The sequence below is a fragment of the Diorhabda sublineata genome, chromosome 3 (genome assembly GCF_026230105.1).
Source record: "Diorhabda sublineata isolate icDioSubl1.1 chromosome 3, icDioSubl1.1, whole genome shotgun sequence".
NCBI classification, from domain to species: Eukaryota; Metazoa; Arthropoda; class Insecta; order Coleoptera; family Chrysomelidae; genus Diorhabda; species Diorhabda sublineata.
In genome coordinates this window covers 9294532-9311697 of record NC_079476.1, presented here as the reverse complement: position 1 = coordinate 9311697, position 17166 = coordinate 9294532, and the positions used below count along the sequence as shown (strand labels likewise).

Sequence of the window (17166 nt, the reverse complement as noted above, 5' to 3'; positions counted from 1 at the left end):
GAAGATACCCTTGGTGATCAATGTCCTTCGTATGCGACCGTGAAAAATTGGAGTGCAAGCTTCAAAAGATGTAAACGATGATGATCGATCGGGAAGGCCAGTTTCTGTGTCAGTCCCACTAAAAAGGATATCTGAAGCACTGAATATTTCGTACGAACGCGTTCATCATATAGTTCACGTCAATTTGGACATGAAAAAAATTGCTGCAAAATGGATCCCCAAATGTTTAAAGGTTGACCAAAAGCATCGCGTTCGATCTGTGCTCGATTTGAAAACGATGTAGACTTCTGAAACCGAATTGTTACTATGGATGAGACTTAGGTACATTTCTACGATCCAGAAACAAAGCAACAATCGATGGAATGGCGACACTCTGGTTCTCCAAAACCTAAAAACTTTCGTATGCAAAAATATGTTGGAATAGTTCTTGATTCAGTTTTTTGGGATTGCCATAGAGTAATCATGATTTTTGAATAAGGGTAAAACAATAACTGGAGATTACTATTCGATATTACTGACCATTCTGCGGAAAAAAATTAAAAAGAAAAGAAGCGGAAAACTATCCAAAGGTGTTTTTTTGGCAAGACCCTCCTGCAAATAAATCTCATGTTGCCATGCAAAAAATTCGTGATTTTGGATTTGAATTACTAGAATACCCCCCTTATTCACCAGATTCGGCTCCGTCCGACTATCATCTCTCTACTAAACTGAAAAATAGTTTAAAAGGTCGTAAACTTTCTTCCGACGAGGAGGTAATAAAAGTTGTGAAGGTCTGGTTTGCAGAGCAAGAAGAAACATTTTTTTGAAAGGTCTAGAGATGTTGCAGGTTCACTATAATAAATGAATCCAATTAAGAGGAGAATATTTCAGAACTGAGTGAACCCCCACAAACAAATAATTATGGAGCAGGGTGCAGTACTTCTCACGTTGATATTTATAATTATTACGAAATGAACACCAATGTAAAATCTTGATTATATGCAAAGTATAGAGTCATTGTCGTATATGATTATTAATATCAGAATATTAAAAGACAAAAATAAACAGCATTTTTCTCTCAAACACAACCAACATCCTGTTTCGACTTCGATAAATCCAGGACGTTTCATTTGACGTCGCTGCCAATGATGATGCGTTTATCAAATTTGAATTTCGTTTTATTATTTTACACTCTTTAGTGATTATTTTATATAAAATAACGAATTAAATGGGGAAATATTGATTTTATGATAATATTGTGATTAAAATGTCTCGAAGAAAGAATGATTAAGAGAATTGTTGATATTTGAATGTCACTTTGGCATTCAGAATGAATGAGAGTTACCCTCTAGAAAGTAAATAATATTTGCATACCCATCGTTCCCAAAGTGAATACCAAGTTTTTTGCTGAACAGTCTTTCTTGATAAAAAAGCAATGAATGGTCATAGGTAATATTGAATGAAAGATAATTAGAATTAACTGATTGTACATAATTACGTCAATCTTGATCATTGCAAAACAATACATATGGAAAAATTGATACCATATACTTAATCGATTTTGTTTTACAGGTTTTACTACTTGTTATAAAGTATCTATGAGATCAGTTTCATTTTCGTAAGCTTTAATATTGAACAAACAAATTATTTCGAAACATTTACACAATATTGCACCATAACATTTATGAAATATGTTCAATCATCGTTAATGTTTTTGAAAAAGTGGAATTCATCATAACAAATGAGAAGAGAGGTCACTCGAGGTTATTTTAGCGATAAGATTATGTTATAATAGTAATTTTTAGGAAACGTGATCAAGTCATATAAAAATATTCACAATATATAAATTCAAAAATTTCGATTTAATTTATTTTCAGCAAAATGTTTTGGCCAAAGTAAGTACTTTTTATAAACATCAAATGTAAGGGCAAAATTCATCGTTCTACTTCCAACTAAAAATACATTGAAAAACATTAATTTAGGCTTAAACAAAATTTTTATTAAAAAATATGTTTTGCCCTTGCATTAGTAACTAGATTAAAACGTGTGTTATGTCTCCAAAAAATTAGAGTCAGAAGATTTGTATTTTTCATCTAGGAAAATATCTTCAAATTTAACGTCATTTCGAGTCATATTTCTTACTCAACTCAAAAAAGAACCAAAATTGCTCTAGAAACTTTCATATAATAAACAAATATGGAACATAGCAATTTCCGGAACACTTATTCGCAATTAGGGAAAATATTAAAAAAGCCTTCTTAAAAAATGGTTAAAATTAATTACAATTCATACTTTGAACTTTCAAAAGTAATTCGTTGTGTTAACTTTGTTAAATTTACTTCATTAACTACAAGTACATCAAAAAGTTGATCCGAAAGATATGTGGATTATTTCAGTTTTTTTATCATCCCGATTTTCTAAAAATTATCTTCCAGTAAATCTTGAAAAAAATTGTTCCTCAAGGTTACCCTGACACAATCCTCTAGATTTTTATGTGTGAATATTTGTTTCGACGCGAGAATTCGCTAGGTGGTGAGTTATTGTATTGTTCGTTGTTTCGTTTGCCATATCTGGTATTATTTTGGATTCCACCATCATGCTCAATCTCTTTTTAATCTCGTCTCGTCGAGTTTTGAGTTCAAGTACTCGGTAGTAGTTATTTCTAGTGAATTCGGCTACCTCGAGTGTAAATGAGAATTATAGTTGGAAATTGGCAACATCTTGAAACGTTGTTCATTCTGTGAGGCAGAATTTCATTTATTTCCCTCATTAACGGAGACGATCGGAGACACAAACTAGGATATCCCAAGATTATAGAGAGACAACTAAGGTTTGTTTTTATACTTTGAAGTCTTTTTATGGCTTCAAGTCAATTGTTTGGATTTCGATTTTAGTAGAAATTAGATCCCTATCCTTCACAGTGACTGGACAACATAATTAACTCATAATATTGATTGATTATTGTTCTAAAATGAGAAAGACAATCATCAGGTATTAAATTATTCTAATCTTTTACCAAGTATATAAAAATTATTTTCATTGAAATGGTAGTATGTCATTTATTGTATCATTTATAATAAAAAATTATTGTTCAAACGCGAATGAATCTTTTTCTTCTGGTCAATCATTTGAAATAGATTATTCGAATCTTTTTACACGATTCAAAAATGCAGGGTTGAAATAAATTTATTAAAATAAATTAGAAAAGGGATTAAAAAACCGGTTACTGTAAGTATTCAAATTGATGCCCATCTTGATCAATGTATTTACGGCAACGAGCAGCTCCGGCAAAGAATATCTGCGAAGAGTTTTAAATTCTTCTTCAATTGATGTTAGGAGGTCGGGAAGGGTGCTTGGTCCTTGAGAAGGTCCACAGGAAGAACGTCTTCCACATTGTTGATCGATTTGGTTGCGGCGAGTTCGGAAATTGTTATTGAAATTCGGTAAACATAGTTTCGTAATTCCGCTTTCGTACGTAGATACGACGTAATAAAAAACTCTTTCTTGAAGAGTGAACTTTTATCAGTTGTTCATTCTGAAAACGCGTATACTCAATGATAACGTGTTATCATGACACAGACACAACTGTCTGAATGACGAATATGCTTCGTTTTAATCTTTTTTGACAGCATTGCCGGACTTATGGCGATCTCTGTATAAGTTGGATAAGCTGAAAAACTCAAATTTCTCCATTTCAAATAGCATGCAGTGGCTTAAAAGTCTTACAAAATATAGAATAAATTCAAATTTGGGAATAATTCTTCTAATTTTTGCATTGGGGTTTTCGTGATCTGACAGTATGTAATGTCCTCAAATAAAGTCTGAAAACACTGTTTCTATTAAATAAGATCAGTAGATCTGCCTTCCATTTAAAAACTTCAAAATCAAAAGTAATACCGCCTGTTCCAAAACTCAAAGCGGAGTTTTAATGCTTCAAAATATTTATTACATCGCACTTACAGTTATAAAAAAATAATAGGTAAAATTGAAGAGCAGCTCGAACAGTTTGGTTTGTTGGCAGCAGTTGTAATGTGTCCACCGCCAACCACTGAAAAACCTAACCTTAACATTGACAAACGCTAGTAGCAAAGATAACGACTGAAGAACAGAAACAGACTGAAATTAGTCGAAACATCTTTCAAAAATTATAGAAAAAATTACTTTAAAACAGAAGAGACCTAAAATCAAGAAACATAAACTTATATAAAAGGTCATAAGAAATTGAAGAAATATAAATTAGAACGAAGTGTTTGCCAGTTAGATTATGAGCGTTTCTGTAGAAGGATTATGTCAAAATTAAACACCAAAATGTACAACTCTAATTCATTCCGAGCTTTCAAACATTTATATATTAATCGTCTGGCAATCAATTAGTTAAGAATCGTGGTGTGATAAATTTTGTAATATCTCTTAAAAAACAGTAAATTCATCTTCTTGAAAATTCAATATTCAAATTGACGATTGATAGAAATGTTGAGCGTATTGATTCTAATGCCAAAAAGTCATTTTGGAATTAGAAATTGAATATTATATAAATTCTTGTTTTTTCGATTTTGAAGACAAACAGGATTCAAAAACATCCATTTCTGTCCTATTTTTAATATTTTTGTTGCTTTCATTGTAAAAACCATAAAAAGACAACAATGTTTGGGAGAAAGACCTTAATTTTCCTACGCGTAAATATTTATTGTGTATTTTTTACGTTTAATATAATGAATAAACAATCCAGAGGCCATCAATCGCTAAGCTTGTGGGACACATTATCAATCGATGAATAAAGTGAATTATTAAGAAATTCCATCAATTTTGTAAATTGAATATATTTTTTCTATAATACTTTTTTAATATTTATGCTAACGACTTTAAATGTAGTTCATTTCAAATATTTTATTCACCTCAAAAATCGCATAGCATAGTTTTCTCTTTATTGTATCAGGCAGTCTTTAATTTCTTGATATATTACACCTTAGACCTTTTGATATATTTATGTTTCTAGATCTTCTTGATTTTAGATCTCTTCTGTATCAAAATTAGTTTTTTTAAAAATTTTTATAAAATATATAAAATTTGACGTTTGGACTAATTTTAAGCCTTTATCAAAATATTTTTACCTATCTTCTAAAGATTATTAAAAAAACTAATTTTGATACAGAAGGGATCTAAAATCAAGAACATTTATTATTATTTCCTGATAAAATCATGTGTTCCTGTTTCAACCAGATCGAATTGTCAAAATAGCCGAAAATTAATTCAAATAGTTCAATTTTTTCCTTTTTGTGATATATTCATTCTATGTTCAGCATTTTTTTATGTAGATTATTAATTATCTAATTTGCTTAAGAAAAACCCTTGATTATTGTGAGGTGGTGTCTAGAGCGTTCTATATGAAAGTTGCTAGAGTAATATCTTTGCTTTTAATAGCCTTTTCTATGTGTAGGCAATGTAGTTCTTCTGCAGAGAACTCGTCTTTTTGATAGGTGAACTGTTTTGTGTGAAGTGGCCTTCTTGCGACAGCCGTCCAGGAAGGAGATGAGGATGATAGGGCGGTAATCTTGAATCATGGTGCTTCGAAAAGTTTGTCAAGATGTTTCTTCATTATTTCGAAGCATGGAAAAAAATCGATATTTACCAGCTGATTTCTATGGTCTAAAGTTTTCCACTTTATTCTCTTTATTAAAAAAGATTTCTCGTGAAATGCTAAACTTTTGCTTCTTCTGTTAGGATCGCTCCTTCTTTCTCCCAGTATGCTCTTCTGGTTTTCAGAATTTATGATTTTTGAGCCTGGTAAGTGAGTTTTTGGGATCTCCAATGTAATGTTCTTGGATTTTGGAGTAGTACAATTCCGTTTTGTTCTTAAGTTCCTTGGCATAGTTTGTAAAGGCTGTTCTATAAATTGCCTAATTGTCAGAATATATTTCGTTGTTGACCCGCTTTTCTACCTTAGACCTCTAGCGGTCCAGGTTCCTGTTTCTCCAAGGCACATCTCTATGGAATGTCTTTGATTTTACTGTGCAGTTGTTTTCATCTGCCACCATAATTAAATAATGGTAATTGACTTGCTTCTAGTTCCTATGTTATGAGAATATTCTTCCAGACACAACTAGGGGCTCTCAACATCCGTCAATTTAGTGAGTTTTTGATTTCTCTGTTCTTTTGTGTGAGTCGTTATTACCTCTAGCCCAAATCTGATACTTAGATTATTGGACAAGTTTTATATATCGCATTTTTAAATATTTTTAGAGTTTAAATATTTAAAATGATACTCACCTCTTGCATTGTTATCAGTGTTGCCTCATCCAATTTGTTGATGTGTATTATCTCTTAAACATTCCTATAGACTTAGCCAGGTCTAGAACGGATTTTGATCAGCATTTTTATTATTATTATTATTATTTTTGTGAAAATAATATTTCCAATAAAATTCATTTTTGTAGTGGAAAACATTAAAAAAAGAATACGAATCATAAATGAACAATTAAGCACGGATAAAATTTGATTGGTTTTTTATTAAATTTGAATTTGATTTTTGAGATATGGAATATTGTATACACCACGGAAGTTACTAGTTGTTAATTCCATCGAGATACTCATTTCCCCGTTTATTTTCTGGAAGAACTTTCTCAAATTATAAATATCTATTCTTCACATACTATATTAAAATATGTGAAGAGTATTCGGAATATGCGCATTCTAATGTTAAGTGGTCAGCATTATTTTATAGAAATGTGATATTAAATGTTTTGTCTATAGTTGAGGAGGCTTTTTTAATAATATACTTCGTAATTCAATTAATGAAATAATTAATTTTTCTTAAATGTAGGTATCTTGATATCAGTGCGTCTGGTATTGGTATATCGGGTATCTCAAATTATATACTGAGATCTCAATAACGGTTAAAGATAGATGAACGCTTAACGTATGGCAAAGCTGCACTGGGAATGATAAGTGAACGTAATTAGATTTCCAACACCCGTTCTCTTTACCTTTTACATGATTGAAAATATACAGGGTGATTTATTAGTGTGATAAAGTTCAGTGCATCCTTTGTCCTTTGAGATATCATTTGAGTAATTATATTCATCATCAATCTTCATATTTTGAAATCATTTAAAATCTTATAGGGAAATTATTTACAATCTTACAATTAATTGTTAAATAATTAGGTACATAATCATTGTTTTGCACAGAAAATTTAAAATATCTCTAATAATTTTAGGTATAGGGAAGTATGCTTTTTGATGCTCATATACAATACAATATTAATTTGAATACATTTAGAAAAGAATGAATAACTATTTTGATACACCCTGTATCAGCTTCAATGAATATTAACGCAATAAATAATTTTCCGAAATTTTTTCTACTATTCGCATGCTTTGGCAGCAAGCAAGTTTCTCTTACATTGTACACGTATTGTTACAATTTTTATTGTAATAGGTAAGTCAAGCTGATTCCAAATATGCCATAAAATATGGGGTTTTTCATTTAGGCAAATATAACGTTGATATAGCATAGCATTCTGGAATACCCTGTAAGACTGTAAATGATTTGAAAATATGGAGACTGAAGATGGTTACAATCCTTCAAATTTTCGACTTGATATCTCAAAGGACAAAGAAAGCACTGAATTTTGTCACACTAATCAATCTTCCTGTAAGTTTTCTTTGATTCTTGGGATACCAAAGAATAGTTGAATACTTGTGGATAATAAATTATCTATAATCAGTCAAAACTTTTATAATCAGTTTTAAATAATATGAAAATTCTCACAGATGCTTCAAACTTATTTCACAATCACTTTAGAAGATTTAGATCTCTTAATTACTTACAAGTTAATCATAAAAATTAAATAAAACTAGATTTTAATTTTTTCATATAATTTTCAAGGCTTTTATAGCGTTTCCTATATATAAATAATACAGATAAAAGAGCAAGACATTGGGAGGCTATTGGCTGAGTTAAGCTGGGTCAGCGGGAGACAGTATTCGGAAATAAAAAAAATAAACTGTACGTGTGAGTCGGCGTTGATAGGGAATGAGTGGTTAATTAAATAATCAAATATTTTTTTGCAAAAGAAATAGATATGAATGAAGCAGGATATTGACGAGAATTGTCCCAGAAGTACCTGACCCAACAAAAAAAACACAATAATTTCAGAAAAAAATATTTTTCCAACGTGATCTCTTTTCAGATCCATACACTTATCACAGCAATGTTCAATCAGTTCGATACCCTTTTTTATAATAAGAATCGTCAAGCTTCTCAAAATAGCCATTAACTGCCGACATCACCTCTTCATTGTCCGAAAATCTTTGACCACCGAGTTATTTTGTCCAGTCTGGACAGGAAATAATCCGAGGGGGCTGGTAGCAATTCAAACTTCAATTCATTAATTATGGCCGTTGCAATAACGGATGTGTAAGGTGGTGCATTGTTTTGGTGGAATAACACTTTCTTCTTAGTCAAATGCGGCCGTTTTTGCTTGATTTCTTCCCTCAAACGTTGCAAAAAGTTCACACAATATTCGACGTTGTTTTTCTTTTTCTAGATAATCAAAGCAAATCATCCTATAGGCATCACAAAAAACCGACGTCATGATCTTGCCTGCCGATAGAACGGTCTTTGTTTTCTGTTGAGCCGGTTTTTCCTTTTCATTCCATTGTTTCATTGTTCTCTTATTTCGGGTATGAAGTTGTGGACTCACGTTTCATCCATGTTTATGAAACGGTGCAAAAATTCAGCTTTGTTTCTATTCCATTGTGAGCAAACGTAGCACCCATCTTGCGCACAGCTTTCTCATGTACAAATTTTCAGTTAATATGCGATGTACCGCATATTATGAGTCTTCACCTCATATTTTACTTTTGATAACGAAGGAATAGTCTTGCCCAGAGTAGAATCTAGTTCAGCTTTTTATCGGTTGGATTAACACCTTTCAAATAAACGTATTATATTAGATAACGATGACCAATTTTTTTCATGTTTACAAATTCACTGAAAACGTTCACTATTGATAGCTTACAAATACTAAACAGCGTGAAACTTGAAACATATGCTGTATAGATGGTGTACTTTATGATGCAGTCGTATTTTTTAAGCAAACTACCGTTTCTCTAGGTCAGGCTAGGTACTTCTGGGACCATCATCGTATAAGGTAACTAATTTGGGTGTTTGCCATTTAATTTTTATATCTACTTATGCAGCCATTCTATTTAAAAAATCTTAAAATTATATGTACCACCGAATTCGATGTTGTAGCTCATTCAATGCTAATATCATCAGGGTACTTCCCCTTCAGTTTGCGCTTTAAAATCGTCTCTGTTAATGCATCTATGAATGGTGCTCCATCGGTGTTATCTTCTTCCATTAAAAGTTTGGTCTTCGTCTTTGGTTTTTGTTTTTCTTCAAGAAAATAGCAATTTTTTTGCAAAATAAATCATATTTTAATCTCTAGCTATCTTATGTTCAAAGAACTATTTGAGTAAAATTGAGAGATCTATAACTTTGATCTGAAAATTTTTCGAAAATTTACCCCTATCTATTAGATGACTCCAAAGAATTTTGGAATTTTGAATATGCCAGCTCGGGGCCTAAGGGGCTTACCAAAAATTCACTTTTGAAGTCCTATTTTCTTGGACTAGTTGTCTCATATGGTGAGAATGTCGTTCCATTTCGGGCGGTAATGAATATATTGAATATTTGATAAAAATAAATTATATCAGGACCTGGATGATGACTGTTAGGGTAAGAGATGAATACTCTTAAGGGAATCCATATTCTTTTTGATAACCACAATCAAATAAGTAATTTGCGTACTTAATTTAAAATTGAGGTCCTTGATAAAAAATAACCAGTTGATATATAGTGAAGTAAAGTATAGTATAGTACTGAATGGAATAAAAAAATTGTTAATAGTTGTGTGAAAAGTGAAATCAGAGAAATCACTTGTTTCCAATCATTAAAAAATGGGTATGAATAATAATAATTTCCTCTTATTACAGTTTTCTCAAATGTGCAACTTTGTCACATTTTAACCATTTTTATCTCTTGCCGTTTCCGAGATACAAATTATACACCCGACTCGTTACCACTTATTTGATAAAACCGTTTTTTGTCTTTTAGTCTAAGATCCGAAGTAAAAGCGACCTTCACCCATCTGTTTAATGGATGAAAATAATTTTATAAGTAATTTAGTATGTTGAAAATTATAAAAAAATGGATTGACTGGAAAAATCCTGGCCAGGCTATAATTAATTAATAATTAAAAAATTTAATTTCTACCGATATGTAATCAGGTATTTCTGCCAATCCACTTTAAGGAAAGTGCTAATGTCGGTGGCTCTCCACAGTGTATCCCTAATCTATGAAAACTTATGATTACCGATAACATTTTAAAATTTAACTTCACAATATATAGCATATTTTACATAAGTGAAGTATTTCCCAAATTTATCGATTGTGGAAGAGTCTGTGACCCAATCAACTACTAGATTAGTGTTGTTGGGATATACAAATTAGGCGCAATTTGTGAATTTATATATAGACCAATTTTTATAAAAATGCGTCATTAGTAAGAAGAAAAATTTGTGTATTGCAGGGTGTAACTGTAAGTCCCTCTTTCACTATATATTTCTGATATTGTTCACACTTTGTTAATCGAGGCTTTACTGAATTGTCTATAGACAGAGCTGAGCATGAAATAGAAGTTCATGGTTATCATTGTGCCTTAGTTTGTCTTATACTTAACCCAATAGAGCTTGACTTTGCAGCTATCACTTACCAGAACTTTTTTATATTCCAACTCAAGTCTAGAGCACACCATTATAGCTCTTATGGCTTGTCTGGCTACTCTTTTGTCTGAGCAATTTTAGGGTATCCTCCGCCTTCAATTGTTATCGTTCTATTTTCTAGTATGATCCAGTCTATTCGGATCCTCTCTCTACTACGTTGTGAAAAGCTATCTCAACGGATTTGCCTGACTGATACGTACGATGTAAATTATTGATGTTTCGAAAAACTCAAACACCTTATACTTCAACTAAATAGTTGAGTTAAATCGATTTATTTTAATCTCAGTTAAATCGCGTTATAGATTATGCCATTTAACATTGATGTTTTTTCATTGTATCTCAAAATATATGTACGTTACTAAACTTTCAGTAGTATTTTAACATAATTTAGTCAGCATTTTTGAAATTTTATTGGGAATAATAAAGATAATAAAAAGAGGGTAAATTAACCACTATCACTGAACTATAAATTAGAACAACTTAATTTAAAAGTAAAAGTTCTTTCATCCCAGTATTCAGCGTTTATAATTTCTAAGGACATAAATGGTTTTATTCAATAAGTGGTTGACAACCTGTATATACCTTGAACATAGAGAGCTTTTCGTCTCTGTGTTGCGGATAATTATTGTGTTTGTAGTCTCGAACTACAGTAATTATTATTAACAGTGTATATTCGCATTAGACAATGGATCCTGATAATTTTAATTTTTGGTTTATTATAAGAAAGGTACCACACACCCAATCAAATGTAACCTGACATTAGGAAGTTATTGCAATTTTCGATCTCTACTATCCAATAGTATAAATAGATATTAAATGATGTTGAGGATATTGAAAAGTTTTTCTGCTTTACTTGTTTCCATTAATAATATCATTCAAATTCAAATAGAGCTGAACAGGCAGAATTATCAATACCTTGAATACCAATTTTTGTAGTTTTTCTTTCATATGAAATAATGTAAATTTAGTAAACATTATTTATATTTAGAACTAGGTAATGAATGATTTTGAACATAACATTTGGTTGGGTGTTTGGTCCTGTGTGTATCTATCGTTCAAATTTTAACAATACTTCCATGATTTTAGCACTTTTTTTATCCTTATTTTCTGGAAACTAATTCCAAAACTGTCTAGTCAATATGTTGGATGTAGATTGTTTAACGAATTGTCGACAACCGATGAAGTAACATGGGGATGTTCAAACGTTACGTTGAATCCTACAGACCTTGAAAAAACAGTAAAGTTCCGAATGGTAAATACAAAAAATGTAACCGTTTTGTGGTTTCAAAATAATACTGGTGGATTCGATTCAGATGTTTTCCAAAATTTTACACAGGTAAAGGCCTTATATATAGTAGAAAATGTTTTTGAAACGTTTAATCTCAATTTTACCAACATAGAAAGGCTTTGGATGGTGAGAACAACATTGCCCAGTGATACAACCTTCGCAAATTGTTGTCCTAGATTGGAACGATTATTTTTAAAATCTAACGAAGGCTTGAATTTTGAACTAACTGGGTTTAGAGGGATGAGCCGTCTGCATCATTTGAATTTAAAATTACAGAAACTTAAACATGTAACCAGAAATACATTTAGAGGTCTGAGTCGGTTGAAAACATTGACACTGGTGCATTGTGGAATAGAAAGTATAGCTGAAGGTTCTTTCGATGATCTTTCAAATCTAAGAGAAATCGATATAGAAGATCATAATATCACGAGAATAGCCTCGGGTGTTTTTGATTCTATGCCTAAACTCACATCTTTGACTATTTATGGAGACAATATACCCCCGCTTTCGCTCAGTATGTTCAAAAATCAAAAAAAATTGATGCAAATTGGATTACCACTAAATACTTGGAGAGTTGTTGATGTTGAACAAATACCTACCATGTTTCCAAGACTGAATTTCTTCTCGCATATCGGAACGTGGGACAATGAAGAAGACAAATTCGATTTGAATAAAAGAGTATTTCGGAGATTATCAGAATTACTCGAGAATAGTGAAAGGTTTTCGTGAAGAATATTTTAAAATGAATTATAATCACATTGTTTTACGTGAGGAATAATTATTATAGTTTATTTATTCTAGTATAAGTCTTTGTATTGCTTAAACTATATACGAAAATAATAAAATTTTGGGGAAAAATAATTTTAGTTCCTCTCACTTGTTGGTGATAAACTTATAGTAAGTAGACTCAAGTAATTCTCATCCGTTGTGTAATATTCACGATGTTTGAATGAACGCCATTGTTACACTTTCTTTGTTCGATTTCGTATCCCTTCGAAAAATGGAGAAATGTAATAGTTCTATTGACCTCCACAATGTGTTAAGTACTTTTATCTAGGTATATTTCCAATAATATTTTCTCTTAAGTTACCACATCCCAAGTAACTTGTACATCATTTTGAGGTATCAATAGTATCTGTGGAAGATAAGGTTATTTCTCAAAAGTGAAACGCAATAACTTATACCTATACCATTTTCCCACATATATTCCATTCATGATCCCAAATACCTGAATTCTGCATCAAGCTATTTGATCCATAGAACAAACTGAAGACGTTCTAAGGTACATCCAAAAGTTCTGATTCGGAAATAAACAGTTCACGAATTTTGCTGAGACTCCTAACAAGTCTTACTCCTTGATCTCTAGGACCAAGAATCACTGATCTATCAATGGAAATTTCAGTAGATTTATGTAAAGCATTAGGCGTCATAAACAAATAATAGAAGTTCTGTACAACGGGATGAACAAATAAAAGCAACCTCTCAATATGGTTTGAAGCTATAAGAAATAATTAAAAAATATTTTTTTGCAATATCCTAACTCTAGTAAATATATTACTAGAAACGTAACGTAAATATAATTTACTTTGAACAACATTTAATAAACACCAAAATTACTTTTCCCCAACCCAATATGTTCGATATATAAGTAGTCAAGAAAACAATTATTAAACGCATGTAAACAGGTAATGATTGGAAATAATTCAACTGTTAATTGATGAATTGAGCTACAACATTCCGCGGTAGGATATTATAACTAACTCTCTTAAAGATCAATTTCCTAGATCCTTCCCGAAATAAACACTTGAATAAATTTTAATAACTTCTCAATCATCGTTCAAATCCAAATTAAAAATATATTATTATTAGTTATTATTTGTATTTGTATCTTCTTAATATCCCACCACACGGTAGAACCGTCACTATAACATCTTGCGTTTACACGATTCCCGAGGAGGAAATCCAATACTTCTCGAAATATTAATAAATAAGTATCTATATTGAATCTCTTTTTTTTTAATATCTCTGATAGAATATATAAATTCTTATTTTGAGTGTTTGTCGTCCCAGTTATCAATTGGTAACATGTCTATTGTTGAAAATAAAGCTGACCCAGTATTACTGTACAAACAAAATTCGTAATACTCAGTAACGAGTTCAAATTATATGTATAACGACAATATAAAATTTCTTTTGGGGGTTCGTCATTTTATTTTATGCTATAAATTTCACAAATTCTCTCACGAATAGATTTTGGAGGTCTGTTATTTTTTGTTTGCTCCGACTTTGGCCTAACACCTTCTTTGCAGTGGTGCAAAGGATGTGAAACAAATATTTCAGCATATGCTGCTAAATCTTGTGCTTTCACCCGCATTGTTTCCAGCTGTAAATAGGGAGTAAATGCTCTTTCGCAGAAAGTAAGATAAGTTATATCATATTATCAGTAGGTTTTGCAGTGCTGTTAGCGAGAATAACTTTCGATATAGAAAATAATAATTTCTAGGATTTTCTTTATTAAAAATACGTTTCATATATCCTTGCTCATACTCTGAGTGAATGATGTATCAGTCTGGACTCTCCACGTAATATTGTCAAAGCATTCAAGTCTTACTTGCATTTTTAATGCATATTATCATGAACAAATAACCCAATGAGTCTTCATGAATAATTTTCTAAGTACAAGATTGATCTACTAAGTATCTGAAGTGAATCAAGTATGAATATATACCGAACTTACAAATGTAATAATAACTAAATGCAAAGACGAGTTAGATCATTGCCATATTGCTACTAGCAGCCCAATCAAACTTACTAATTAGCTCGGATGAACTATTTGGCTACTAGGGTGTTAGCTGGCATGAGCGTTTCATTGATCTACATCGTTATGGCTTTCAAGGTCAAATACGCTGTATAAATTTGCCTCTATCAATACTGCGGACCATAACATGGTCGAGACCTTGTATGCTCAACATATAATATTTGTGTTTTTTTGTTACTCAAGCATGAACTTAATTGGAGTATCACTTGACCACTTATTATACATTTTGAAACACAAATTTCTAAATTTAAGAGAACATATCAAATAAAATAACTGTGATAAAACCACGCGAAAAAGTGGGGTTCAAACTAAGCGAGTGCAGGCGAAAATTGATTACATTAGGTAAGAAGGAGAAAAAGGGAGCGAGGAAGGGAATTTCAATTACGGCGAGTAAGTGATTATATTTCAGCTGCTCAGAACGAGACAGTTTTTAGGTGTGTTCCGCGATGTTAGCATTTCCCCGCGAAGTAATAAGAGATAATGAAAAACAGTTTTTGACACTACTGTTTCTATAAGTAGCTGATTTCAAATCTCACAGTCACTTGCAAATTTATTGTTCTTGAATAAAATTTATTGAAGTTTAACTTGACAACCTGGACATTTTCAAAACGAAAACAAAACGAATTGGGGTAAGTAAGGAAAATGATTGCCTGGTTGACTAATTGAACAATTGACCGATAATAGTGAGAAAATTGGAAAAGAAGACGGACACTCTCCAGCCGCCAACGTAATAATACTGGCCGCCAAGGAAAGCGAGCGGCCGGCCAAAGAATGGCTGAATTGTGTGGGGTTCTTATTGGACCTTCAAATGACTCGCTCATCACTCTGCGGATTACATTGTGACTTACTGTCACGGTAGAGTGGGTGGGATTGGGTAATAATTGTTTCTTGAGAGTATTATGTAGGAAGCCATTAAAGCGCGTTGAGATTTGATCCGGTTGCATTTTAGAGATCAGAATTCAAACAGCAAATCTCAGAGACAGTGTGTTCGTTATAGAGTATTAAAACTACATATCCTAAATTATATTAACTGAAAGTTTCTGGCTAAAGCAAGGGGCGTAAGGAAATGGCGAGTAACTGTGGTTAATATTTTGCGAAGGGCGACCTAGTCAATTACTCCTTACTTACCCATTTGGCTCAAGTCAGATAGGTTTATTTGACTTTATTTTTCGAGTATAACAAGGATACTCAAATAGAACACTTCATAAGTAGGCACGTATCTAAATTATTTAGTTATAATGTAAAGTAAAGTAAAATTTCTTTATATAGTTCTAGTATTTATTATTTTTATCCTAAATAATGCAAAATAAAAAACATAGATGGACATTGTTTTTCATGTGATTGGTACTTGTTATATAGATTGAAAAAAAATTGTATTTATTGAAATAAATGTTTACCATAGTTACAAGTGGTTCCATTTATGTTTTGGAAAATTTTGTATACAAAAAAGCTAGAATAACATCATAAATACCTTATAATGCACCTCTTTCGAATATAAATTTCAAAACTTGAACAAATTAAACTACTTTCATTTGGTTGCTAAATTATTGCCATAAATAAATGTTCACAAATCTAGAATCCAAACATCTCCTCTATTTAGACTTTATTTAGCTCTGGTTCAGTTGTTTTCCATATCTTGAGAGAATCTGAATTAATTTCCAGGCATCTATCTCTTATGTACAGATGGATTCAAGTATAATATAAAATATGGTAGCTTCACTTTTTATTATTTCATCGTTTTTCCATAAACTTAATTGCTTCTTAGAATACTAATACTTCTGTTCACTTCACGTTTTGCCTTTGCTACCCCTACATGATAAAACCGGTGTATTTATTCCTTCATACTGTGGTTTCTTACATATTTGTTTTCTCTGTATTTTTCTTTAACTAATATGTACTCAGTTTTTAGCACAATTATAATTATCACTCTTCTTATTATTCTCAAAGTTTCCTCAACATCTACTTTGAGTAAACTCTATTCCCGACAATTATCACCTGGTCGTCAGCAAATAAAAGAATATATGCCGTCTATGAACCCATGCCATTACATCCTTTTCTCTAAAACTGAGTTTTTATGAGTAGTAATGTTAAAGACCAATATTGTCTAGATCATATTCTAAATGAAAATTTCTCCTTGAAATGCGCTCCTTTTGATACGGTATATAGGCTTGACCATAACATACTTAGTCATATGGTATCATGTGTATTCTGTGAGTCACAAACAAAAATTGCACTGCCGTTTTGTGTCGATAAGATTTCTAGAATGGACAACCAACTATCAAAATAGGAAG

At 31.6% G+C, this 17166-nt stretch overlaps 2 protein-coding genes across 3 annotated transcripts in view; one reads left to right on the top strand and one right to left on the bottom strand.

Moving 5' to 3' along the window:
• LOC130442172 (arrestin domain-containing protein 2-like) overlaps nt 1-17166 on the bottom strand; it is a 300222-nt gene that overhangs the window by 56431 nt on the left and 226625 nt on the right. The gene's annotated exons all lie outside the window — the stretch shown is intronic.
• Nucleotides 1770-16195, top strand: LOC130442175 (reticulon-4 receptor-like). Its single transcript, XM_056776276.1, has 2 exons — nt 1770-1874; nt 11856-16195. Exons 1-2 carry the CDS (start codon nt 1861-1863, stop codon nt 12784-12786), a joined length of 945 nt encoding a protein of 314 aa, XP_056632254.1. The 5' UTR covers nt 1770-1860; the 3' UTR covers nt 12787-16195.